General features: G+C 37.0%; 2 protein-coding genes across 3 annotated transcripts; one reads left to right on the forward strand and one right to left on the reverse strand.

Annotated features, from left to right (window-relative positions):
- Positions 1-111: 111 nt before the first annotated feature.
- LOC108209714 (adhesin AWP3b) lies at positions 112-6712 on the reverse strand. 2 transcript variants are annotated; one of them, XM_064087829.1, is made up of 7 exons: positions 6398-6712; positions 5616-5893; positions 5417-5525; positions 4945-5065; positions 4098-4814; positions 1254-3177; positions 112-1078 (listed from the first exon to the last, which is right to left on the reverse strand). In XM_064087829.1, exons 2-7 carry the CDS (start codon positions 5791-5793, stop codon positions 675-677), a joined length of 3453 nt encoding a protein of 1150 aa, XP_063943899.1. In that variant the 5' UTR covers positions 5794-5893; positions 6398-6712; the 3' UTR covers positions 112-674. The 2 variants fall into 2 exon arrangements, with proteins under 2 accessions (XP_063943899.1, XP_017236264.1); XM_017380775.2 differs by having other exon boundaries at positions 5616-5840; positions 6398-6711.
- Positions 6713-7944: 1232 nt separating this feature from the next.
- On the forward strand, positions 7945-11325 carry LOC108206353 (protein Iojap-related, mitochondrial). The gene is made up of 4 exons (XM_017376626.2): positions 7945-8387; positions 8604-8691; positions 10458-10564; positions 10954-11325. Exons 1-4 carry the CDS (start codon positions 8073-8075, stop codon positions 11029-11031), a joined length of 588 nt encoding a protein of 195 aa, XP_017232115.1. The 5' UTR covers positions 7945-8072; the 3' UTR covers positions 11032-11325.
- Positions 11326-11922: the final 597 nt, after the last annotated feature.

The following is an 11922-nucleotide window of genomic DNA, read 5'->3' on the forward strand; positions in this document are numbered from 1 at the left end:
ACTGATTTGGGTCCATGCTGCTTTGCTACAATCAGTCCATCACTATCTCTATGCTTATTTATAAATTCATATACTACCTTCAATATTATTTTTTAATTAATATCATATATATATTGGAAATATGTATACATATAATTCATATTTTGGACTAGTTTTCAAGTTGTTACACGTTTGTTCCTCGTTAGCAGAAAATTTGCTCAGGCAAAAATTCTCAACAGAGGACCATTATATTCACAGGGAACACTGCCAGTACTACACAACATCTGCATTACTCCTCACCTATTTCTTGACTAGTCGTATATCAATACAAACAACAAATAAATAATTAGGCAGTGAACATACCAAAGCCACCGCCAAAAGAAAAAGGGATGAGATGCTTGGGACGAATCAACATCCACCCAATCCCTAAAAAGAAATCTCAGCCTTCCTCTAGCTGTGTAAGATGCATACATAACTAAAAGCCCACAATGCCTCGTTATATGAGGACTGAGAACTCTTACATGAATACGTCACCAAAAGGATGCCACTTTGAATATACTAAGGGCACCAACAAATCACACTTGGACAACCATCCGTCCAGTCACAAATGTATATTTTAGAGCATCCCTTTCATCTCTTCCAATTAAGATGAAGAGCTCATTAGGCAGCTGCGGAAAGGGCATGCTTAAGTGGACTTACATTACTGTACAATTGCACTTGGACTCCAACTTTGTAGGTGCTTTCATATTACCGTCATCAATGTTAGAAACACCAACAATACGAGTTTTAGTGGCATCAGCATTTTCTTCCCCATTGCTGCTATTAGGAGGTTTTAAATCTGCTTCCACCCGCTTAGCCCTTTGTGGCTTTGAAGTGCGCTTAACTATAATTCTTTCACGGGAATCTTTTCTTTCAGGACCTTTTGTCCCCAACATAGTTACCATTGGCCGAGAGACTTCAACCAGATCAGGAAATTCATTTTCTACTGCAATTGTGGCAGCATCATAGGATATCTTCTGAATAATAGAACTGCAGAAGAGTATTGTATCAGTCACTTCACCCGGTATCATGCTTCCAGCTTTAGATCCACGTTTGCTTTCTGTAATGAGAAAGAGTTGTCTCAGTATTTAAGTAGAAAGCATACACAATGAAAACACAAACATATGTATTCCAATAAAGACAGTACAACGCCAAATACTTCTCAAGAATCATATTAGATGTATTTAAGAGAACCAGATAGATGCCTAAATAATCACAATTCAAGCTCCACATACCCGGGGTGCAATTTTTTTGATCTAAAACATCAGATCCTACAAGCAATGATGTGGTAACTTTATTAGCTGCGGCAGTAGACTGAGATTCTTGATACTCATCAAAGCTCCTTTTCGAATCTAAGGACACAGCATCAGATTGTGCACCACTAGAACCATCATTAACAATCTCTATTTTTGTCTCAGTTTCCATCTCCAATAAGCTTTGGGAAGGAACTTCAGTAACTTTCACCTTTTCAACAAACGAACTGGGCGTAGTCTCCTCAACTATGATGGAACACTTCACATGATTGGTTAATGCTTCTACATCCCCAACATTCTTCCTATTGTCGGATAGGTCTTTTCCATTGTCTGGTGAAATAGAACCTTCCGAAGTTGTAAATGGAGTATCTTGTCTGCCCTCTAGATCCATTTGTAGTATATGGCTTGAAGATTCTGTGGCAAAAATATTCAGCGTTCTGCAACTATCATTTGTTTCTGAAACATTGCATGCATCATCCTCTCCAATATTCCGTGAAGATAGCAGCAGCTCATCCGTAGCTGTTAATGTTATGTTCATGTCAGATTGCACTTGTGTAAGGGACCTATCAGAACAGTCAGGTATATTTGTTGCGAGACCTGATGGTTGAAAACCATCATTTGAAATTCTAGATAGAGATGACCTGGTTCTTCTGTGAGTCGCGCCTTTGTCATACTTGTTGATTTCAACACCAGATTTTCTACCACTTGACTGTCGTTGAAGACGAGTATTAGTTCGTCTGCATGAGCCCCAATCAACAGAAGATGATGCAGATAAACTACCATGCCCATGAGAAACTCGAGAACTATTTGCACTATCTCTCACATATGACGGGTCATCAAAAGATAAACTGCTGGCTGTAAAGGACCTGCTTTGTACATATGATGCTTTGCAACTGCTTGACCTATTTAATGGTACATAAATGCCTGCTCCTCCTCCTGAAGCATCAACTTTAACAGTTGATTTTTCAAAATTTTGCTGCATATGCTGACCTCCTGTGTTGCCATCTGGCAGACAATAGCTAGCAATAGATGGACCAGCTACTTGCTGGTTTGCATGTCTTGAATCACCTTCTTCTACTGGTGTCCTCGATAGGAAATCTGTGGACAAGAAGTTCCAGATTGACTCATCATAGGAAGTACGACTTTGCCCAACGATATCTTCATGTTGGCTGGTCACTGGTTCAACCATGCCAGAAACCCCTGAATATTTGGGTTCAGCTATAGCAGAATCCACTGCATCAATTAATTTTGAAGGCTTCAAAGTCACTGTAGACACTCTTGGAGAGTTCTCAGTAACAATTGTGGATGCTGCAATACTGTTATCAATCATCAACACATCTGAACGGCAGTCGGGACAAAGTGTAAAGTACTCTAGTAAGGATTCATTGCTACTATACAGTTGTCCACAATTCGTGCAGAGTACCAAGTTTTCATGACCATCAACCTCCAAAGCAGCACCTTTGACCCCAAAAGCTTCAGAATTGACAGCAGCTGACACAGCGGTATCATGGTTACTTTGAAATTCTAAGCCAGCTTGTATATTACAGTCAACCACACCTCCTCCCTCACATTCGCCATTATGAGAGCTCAGAGATTCATCTTGGGTTCCATGAACATTTTCTTCGCTTAAGGGGTCATCCTTATCGAAGGCGAAAACATCATCCTGAGCATCCAGATATGGAGTATCTACACATTCATTAATTTTTTCCTCCTGGTTCTTCTCGATTGCTTCAGTAAAACCTGTGCTGCTAGTAGCTGGGTCAGAGCTTGTCATACTACTAGCTGTCACCGAGTTTCTAGATGTAATTGCATGATTTACAACACTTGTTTTTTCAGCATAGAAGGCTGAACTAGGGACACTGGATAACAGAGGCCTGAACATATTTTGTGGACTCTTCCGTCGATCCTACAGATATTTTCAAAGTGATTTTGTCAGGCCTGATTTTACACCAGTATATATTATTTCCATCCTCCAAAGTCATGGGTAAAAGAAAATTGCAACAGTTTTTATTCCCAACTCGCAACAGTCAATAAATCCCATTACAGACATAAATATTGATCCTGTAAATATGCAAATGGATAACTAATGGTCAATTCAATTGTTATATGAAATGTGGTGGCATTAAGTACCGCTTAAGGTAGCCTCATTTTTCAAATTTTCCTTTTGTGGTTTTCCCTGACTCGATATTTTGAGACTTAAAGCAGTTGCAACTGCTAGACAACAATCAAATACCAGATGAACTGTCAAAGCAAAAAGTAATACCTGCTATTTGATAATTTTACCTGATAGTGATGACAAGATCAGCCTTGCTATAAAAAAAGGCTGAAAGTGCTAATTTATTAGAATAAGGATTTCTCACGCTTCCGCTAGGTGGGAGGAGGGCTTACCAGGATAATATTATATCTAACATGGCTCGAAAGCCCATTTTTGGGTCAAAAGTAGATCACGAGCGCCCATTTTTGGGGCATAGCTTTACCTTTCGTGTCCTTGATAAATTATGGGAATATTGGGGGTCGTAGGGATTCGAACATGAGTCTCCACGAGCTTGAGCTCTGATACCATGCTAAGTGATAAATTCTTCCAAAACCTCAAGGTGTTGGGAGTAGGCTTACAGGATCATATTATTATATTCTAACACATGGTCCGACGGTCAGATAACCACATAAACAAAAACATTAAATTAAGTCATCTTGAGTGTCAGATCACTTATTACTACAATATTGAATTCTGAAATCATGGAAATCGTGACTTTATTGAGCTATTTAGAATCCAAAAGTGACAATAACAAATTCGGCATTTCTTCAATAAAAAAGATAGTGACATACCATTTGTCGAAGTTCAGAGTCCAAGGATCTTTTTGAAGTAGAATTACAGACACCTGCTCGGGGTAGCTTCTTTGAAAAGGTCGGAGCTCTACTATTTGCAAGTGAGCCTAACCTCTTGGCCGGCGAGTGATCAGAAGTACCTACTGAAATGGATAATAGGGACTCTGCGTCATAATCATCAGAGGATACAACTACATCTTTTGCATGGGAACTAAAAGGGTCCTGAATATGACTATGAGATGAACTGACAGTTCTAAAAGCAATGGGAGACATTGAATGTCTGCTAGATCTGGTGGAAGAATCTCGGCCATTATTGGATGCAGGTGAGGATCCCCTTACAACGGATGCAGGCCGATCAGCCAACGAACTACGAAGATTAGGAGGTGCGTCCAAAGAAAACCCTGAAATGTTGGACTGCCAGGCTCTTGTTTTGGGTGAGGCAGAATTCCCTCTACTTGTCTTAACAGGGGATGTACCTCTTGAACCACTGATACAACTCGTACTCAACCTTTGAGGAGTTGGCATACTTGACCTTGGAGCAGATGGTGAGGGTTTACCTGGGGGAGAAGATGATCTTCTTGAACTGGGGGTTGGACTTGATAGAGTTGTTAAAGATGTCCCGCCTCTCTTTTGAACTGTACTATTTCCAGACCGAGGAGATGAGCTTAAACGATTTGGACTAGAGCTACCTTTACTGCTTCTGCGATTTCTCTCTATCTGTCATCAGACATGCATTATCGGTCTAAGTGAAGGTATCCAAAAAAAAAGAACAAATACGGATATATCACCATTGGAAATTATTTGCATATGAAAAAAAGCAAAAACGTCTGAATTTGATAAGTCATACCTTCGGGGATCCTAAAATTGAAATAGGTAAACTTCGAGGTCTGCCTCTCTGTGCAAGATCAAGAGATTCTGTCTCATCATCAAGGAAATCGAATAGAGGAGCCTCTGGAGGAGTTATTAACCTTCAATTTCGAAATATTAAATGTTATACAATGATACAACTAGTTATCAATTAGGACCATGATATAGAAATATAGGTACAAGCAATAATTGTGGATATTATAAAACTACTCAGCAATCAAAATTTAATAAACTTTTCAGTGGCAATGCTTAAGGTGGCACCTCTTACACTAAGATGCAAAGTTTCATCCAAGGGAAAGGAAACTCGGAAGAAAGGAGTAGTTAAAATCATTTAAGAAAAAAAAGAGAGCTGATTTTTGCAATAAGGAGCATTGAAATCTGTGGATAGAAAAAAAAAAGTGATAAATACTCCATGTGAAGTATAAAGTATTAAAAAAGAATAAAATACTAACCAGTCATAATCATTTTTTTCTTCCCCGACATTCAATATATCGCTGCTTTCTCCTTGAATGGGAACAGATATTCCAAGCTTACGATCTGAAAAGTAACTCAATTTTGTGGCTGCAACACCGGCAAATACAGACACAAATTATAATAATCCAGGATAATTATGAAGTTAAAAAAAAAAAAAAAACCAGCTGTTTGTCTCACCACATGCGTCTTCAAAATCGTCGTCTGACTGGAGTAAATAATTGTCTGCTTCAATGCTTTGTAAGTCATTAAACAAGGCAAGATCCTCATCCTTCTCTCTAATTAATATTCCACCCTTGAGACTATGCTCTCTCTTGTAGTTGTCATCTTTTAACTCTCTTCTAGTCGAGCATTTCATTTCTGGGGAAGGAGCACCGCCCGGGTTGGCCACAGAAATTCAACACTCTTGCATCCACATAAAATCCAGTGAGTGCAACAAATTTAATTACTATTCCTACCTGAATATAAAGAGTCAGAATGGTATGCTAGTATAGCTCCCTTTGCGCAGGCCAATACGTGATAGAACTTAATCAACTTTACTAAAAAATTGTCAAAACTCATTTGCCTTGATTTCACATGATTCTAAACCAATCCTCTTCCAAGAATGTAAAATTTGAAATTCAAACATGATAAAAAACAGAAGTATTGGGACAATTAAAACAAGAAAACCACTGCGAGAGCCATAATATATACATTCAGGCTTTAGCATGCTGAGTGTATTAAAGTTATGTTAGAATATAATATGAGACTGGTAAGCCCTCCTCCTAACACCTCGAGGTTGGTTTCAGGAGAACTGATCACTTAACAAGTTCAGTCTATACCACCATCTAACACCTTAAAAGAAGTCAAGCTCAAGTTTTTTTTACAGTTAAAACCCTTGTTTGAGGCTCTAAACAAACACATGAATCATGATTGATATTTCCTCGGCAAAAACTAAAAAATATACAAACTCGGTGACTTACCACCCAAAAATCTTCAAATGAGTGCTCCAAGAATTGTAAAAATGAAAAGCCCAGGAATGGATAATGCCAGTCAAGAAGTGGGATCTGCTGCAAAATACAAAATTTGTGAAACAGAGAGATTGTTGGGTTGTTTGTTTCCTTTACTAAATAAAAAAGCCCCCACTTATTTATGAAAAAGATGATTAACGGGTTTGCTGATATATCATCGTCATCATCATATTCACTTTATAAATGGAAAGTGTTTAGTAGTAGTTGGCAACTTGTTTTCAACACTTTATATGGTTATTCTGTCTTTTGAAATCTTGTAATTTGTCTACCGTTGGCCTTGTTAATTTACACCACCGCCGACTTGTACCCCTTCTTGTATACTGTAGTCTCCTCTGTTTTTCAGTAATTTTAAAATCATATATATGCATTGACATTTTTTAATAGTCTCTCCGTCCCAAATTAGATGAGATCGTTGACTTTGGACACGTAGCTTAAGGTGTATTGAGCGTCTAGTTCCGGAATTTTTTTAAAAAAAATTTCTTTTATAAATGAAAATTTCATATTTGAATTTTTATTTGCAAAAATAAAATTTTACAAATTTGTAATGTAGTTATGCGGTCGATGTACTTTAAAGTGCGTGCCCGAAGTCAACGAGCTAATCTAATTTTCATTTACAGACACATGGATTTTTAAATTAACAACTAAATTATATTAAAATAATAAATTATCTAATATAATTATAAAAAAAGCTAAACTCGCAAATTCATGTATGACATATAAATATATATAAAAAAATAAACTCGCAAATTCATGTATGATACTTGCTCCGGCTCAGTCCATAGCAGGGGTGTAATCGAGCCGAGCCGAGTCGAACACTGTCAGGCTCGGCTCGAGCTCGACTGCAAAATTTGGGGCTCGAACTTGAGTTCGACCGAGGCTTTAATTTCAAGTTCGAAACTCGGCTCGTAAATAGTTCGATAAGCTCAAGTTCTGCTCGAAAGCTCGAATCGAGTCAATAAATATGGACAAAAACTCAAAATCTTTTTGGCTCGAGTTTGATTCGATTAAATATATAAATTATAAATAAAATATTAAATATATTTGTAAAAATATATTTATAATAAAAAATCAAAAAACAGTAGAGGCTCGATAAAGCTCGTGAACTTTACGAACCAAGTAATTCGAAATTTGAGCTCAGCTCCGTAAAACATCTAAATAGTTTGAGCTCGAGCTCGGCTCGAATATTACCGAATCAAATTCAAATATTTTACGAGCCGAATTCGAATAACTCACAAACTGTTTGGTTTGTTTATACTCCTGGTCCATAGGCAATTGAAAATTGAAAACTGATTAGATATACTAACCAGCGTAATTAAAACATCCTAATTGTCACCTTAATGGTTTGGTGACATGATTAAACAGTGACAGGTTTAGTTGGATCTTTAAAGAGAAAATAGACTAATAGTAAAAGATTTTGCGTATTAACAAATGAATCGGCTTTTTTTCAAAAAAACAAACAAACAAATGAATCGATTTAAATTAAGCTAAAATTTCGAGTTTTATCACAACAAATTAAATCGCTTATTTGGGTTGATTTCAGGTGTCTGATGTTCCACTTCGGGTTGTCAAATAAACCGAACAGATCCGATTTGTTCCCCCATTCATTTCATCAAGGGAGAAAAAAATAATGTTGGGTGCTGCGAAGAATCGATGTGTATCGACTGTAATTCAGAAATTAGGGTTTCATCGGGGCGTATCTTCCCTCAACAAAATCGATTTATTTAACGGTATCGTCACTGATGATAACGCAAACAACACCCCCGCCGCCGCCAGAAGAGATATTCTGAGCTTGCCGGAGGTGGAGAAGATACTGAGCGACGTGAAAGCCGATGATGTTAAGGTTATTCCGGTTCAAAACGACTCTTTTACTGACCATATCGTCCTCGCCACCGGCCGGTCTGCTTGGCATGTTCGTAACATTGCTCAAGCCCTCTTTTACAAGGTGCTCTATATTTTCGTGTCGAGTTCGTGTTCGGTGTGTAATTGATGTGTCTAGTAATGCCTGTTTGTTTTCGACAAGTCTTGAACTTTTGATCGCTATTAAAAAGACTGGATTTTGTTGCGCTTTGTTTGGTTTTAGTTGTGTATGATATGTTTGTGTTTATGGAAGAGTTAGCTGATGCTACTTTATTGTTGTTTTTTTTCGTGATGATGACAGGCTAAGCTAAAGCAAAGAGGTGAGGAGAAAATGTTACTCCCAAGTATGGAAGGCCAAAAGGGAGGGAAGTGGATTGTTGTTGATTCTGGTATTTTTTTTCCCAGAATCGCTTCATATGTCAATTGTGATTATATGTTTTAGACTTGTGCTTTCGGTTTTAATACATTCATACAACATTACTTGGCACATTTGCAATGGGAAAAATATCAAATTGGTGACTCGTTCCATTCAAATATATCAAGTAAGTCACCACTTTCCAGTTTGACTCAAATTGGTCACTGAAGTACCTCTTTTGTTCAGTCCGTTCGAGTCAAACAAGCGGAACGGTCGTTTTTAACGCTAAACGTTAAAATAAACGCTAAATTAGCAAAAGACCGCCACATGGAAATGAGTTGTCATAATGACTCGATTAAGACAAAATAAAAGCCAAAGAATCTCCGAAAAATATATACATATACATGTATGTATGTATATGTCCTTCAGTTCCTACGCAATATGTATATTTGTCTGAGATTCTTTGAGTTTTATTTTGTCTATTTTAACGTTTAACGGTAAAAATGACCAATCCGCTTGTTTGACTTTAACGGGTTGAACAAAAGAGGTACTTCGGTGACCAATTTGAGTCAAACTGGAAAGTGGTAACTTACTTGATATATTTGAATGGAACGAATCACCAATTTGATATTTTCCCATTTGCAATAGAGATGTTTCGATGAATAATCCCGTATACTTGTGATAAGTAATTCTGAATATTTTAAAGCCTGATACAAGCCCTATTTTGCACTGTCCGTGTCTCCCTCCATCTTTGTTTAAGCATAACAAGTGTTATCGAAAGCATTAAGCGCACCGAGGCGCAAAACTCTCTGGAGCCTAGGCGCAAAGCGCAAAAGCGAGGCACGCGCTTCTTTGAAGCTAGGCGCATGTTTTACAAATTTTTTTATTTATTATTTAGGATATATGTATATAGGTTTATAACATAATTTATACTTAATAATATATTAAATCACACTTTAAGCCTTTATAATATATCAAATAACACTTTTAGAGGGAAAAAAATCCTAAAATTCAAAATTTATGTTTCGTAGGCAGAATTCCAGGCTTCCAGCTCCGAACAGGTAGGTATTATATCAATCATCTTCACCGAAGCCATCTTCATCGAAGTCTTCATCTTCAAAATCCTGATCTGACTCTTCTTCATGTATTAAAGTGTTCTCTTCAAATTCAAACTCATGTTCTACTTCTTCGTCCTCATCTATTAAACGTCGAGGCCTCTTACCTCTGCTCTTTTTTGAACTTGAAGGATTGGGGTTGTTTTGAACCCTATTAGACTTTGAGGCTGATTTTGATTGCGACATGGAGTTATATGCAGGCTCTCTAGCACCTTTTCAAGTCGTTGAAAGCTGAGAGCCTGATATAGCCTTTTGATTTGGGCCTAAAATTCTTTTTTTTTTGTTGTAGGTTAGTACTTTTGGGCCGTAAAAGTGACCCAAAATTCTTTTCTTTTTTTTTTTTGTTATGGGTTAGTACTTTTGGGCCTTAAAAGTGGCCCAATAACATTATATATCTTATTATGCGCTTAGCTTCGCTAAAGCGCGCTTTTCTACCACTTCGTGCTTAAGTGCGCTTTGTGCTTCAAGGCTAAAAGCGTGCGCTTGATTGAAGTTGCTTCGCCTCGACATATACGAGGCGCTAAGGGTGTGCTTTGCTTCGCTTTGCGCCTAGGCGCGCTTTTCACAACACTGAGCATAACTGTGCACAACTGTTCCTTATATTAAGTTGTAGTAATGAGTAATGACTCATTGAATGTCAAAAACTTTTATTAATTTCAATACGACTTGCCTATCTGCACTATAGGGAAATTGGTTATTCATGCACTTGATGAGAAGATGAGAGCTTATTACAACCTGGATGCACTCTGGACGGAGGAGAAATTACCGAAATCAGCTTCAGAAGAAAGACAGGTAACTTGTTACTTGCTTGTGTTACTGCCTTGATGAATATATTTTAAGACTTGCGTTCTTGGATTGGGTATGGTTCATTTGAGTTATTGTAAAGAATGCCCTGCTGTTGAAGTTCAATACAATGGCCAGTCTTAGCAATAATAGCATGGGAGAAAATTCTTGATGTGGGCAGTCAATTCCAAATCCTAAATATATAAGCAATATTATCTCAGGCGTGGAGTGACCTTTGGATTTTCCTTTTCTTGCCATCTACCAGCAGTTCAATTGTTGTGAATACCATCAAACTTACATTTGTGTTGAAGAAATGCAATGTTGTCAACCACTTTCTTCATTTTTGCCAAATTCTAAAGTTCTTTTTTTTTTTAAATTTAATTTTGTATATTAATCAGGACGAGGCAGTGGAAAATGGTCTTGTGAAGGTGCGTCGGAAAAATAACTCCAAAAAGAGACCTGTGAAAAGTGCTTAGATACAATTGTGGTTTCCTGTGGACCAAGTTAGAATCAACGGCTACACATGACATTCTTGTTAAAGATCTTTTTGGACTATGCCTTTTTACTTCTTGTAATTGATTAGATATTCTGTTGAATAATTTAGTATTGGCTTCTTCTTTTTTTTTTTTCAAATTAAAGATGCTGAGCTTTGCATGTATAATGTTGTTTACATCCGCAGCTACAATAAGCTCGTAAGCATATGTATGTAAATGAACTGATTGATTATCAACCGAGTCTCACAACGGAAACTATAACTCGTTTCTTGATCACATTTGTTGGAATTAGACAGCAAAGTCTTATCCACCTATCCAATTTGCGTTGAACACATATTCCTGAGCATCACGCAGGTTAAAGTTGCAGCGGTGTTGGTAGAAAGCCAAAACTCATGTCTTTGAAAGGCTCAAATACCTTGTGCATGCATATCAGTGGTCGAGTGACTCGAGTCCCTCAGCAGCTATGTGCCTATGAGCAACTCTGTTAGGGGTTGTTTGAGTGTTGTGGGGTTGGAATCAAAATCGAGTTAAAACTTCAGGGGTAAGGAATAATATTTGACATGTTGAGTTTTGAAATCAATATATTCAAGATATGTTTATTTTGACTAGAATATAGTAATTTTGTTAAAAATATATTTTAAAATATGATGACCTGTTCATATATTGATCAATTATCATAATTTTAGTACTTTAATGTACTGTTCATTATATGAAATATTAAATTATCTTTTTAAGATATATTTAAGGGTTTTGATATATATATAAAATTATATTTTTCTTTTACTTTTTCCTTTTTTGTTGAACAAAAATATAATAACTTTGTCTGCAAGTTAATCTCTCGAAAATAAAAATTAGAATGCTAAAAAAAAAGAA

The sequence above is a fragment of the Daucus carota genome, chromosome 2 (assembly GCF_001625215.2).
Source record: "Daucus carota subsp. sativus chromosome 2, DH1 v3.0, whole genome shotgun sequence".
Taxonomy (NCBI): domain Eukaryota; kingdom Viridiplantae; phylum Streptophyta; class Magnoliopsida; order Apiales; family Apiaceae; genus Daucus; species Daucus carota.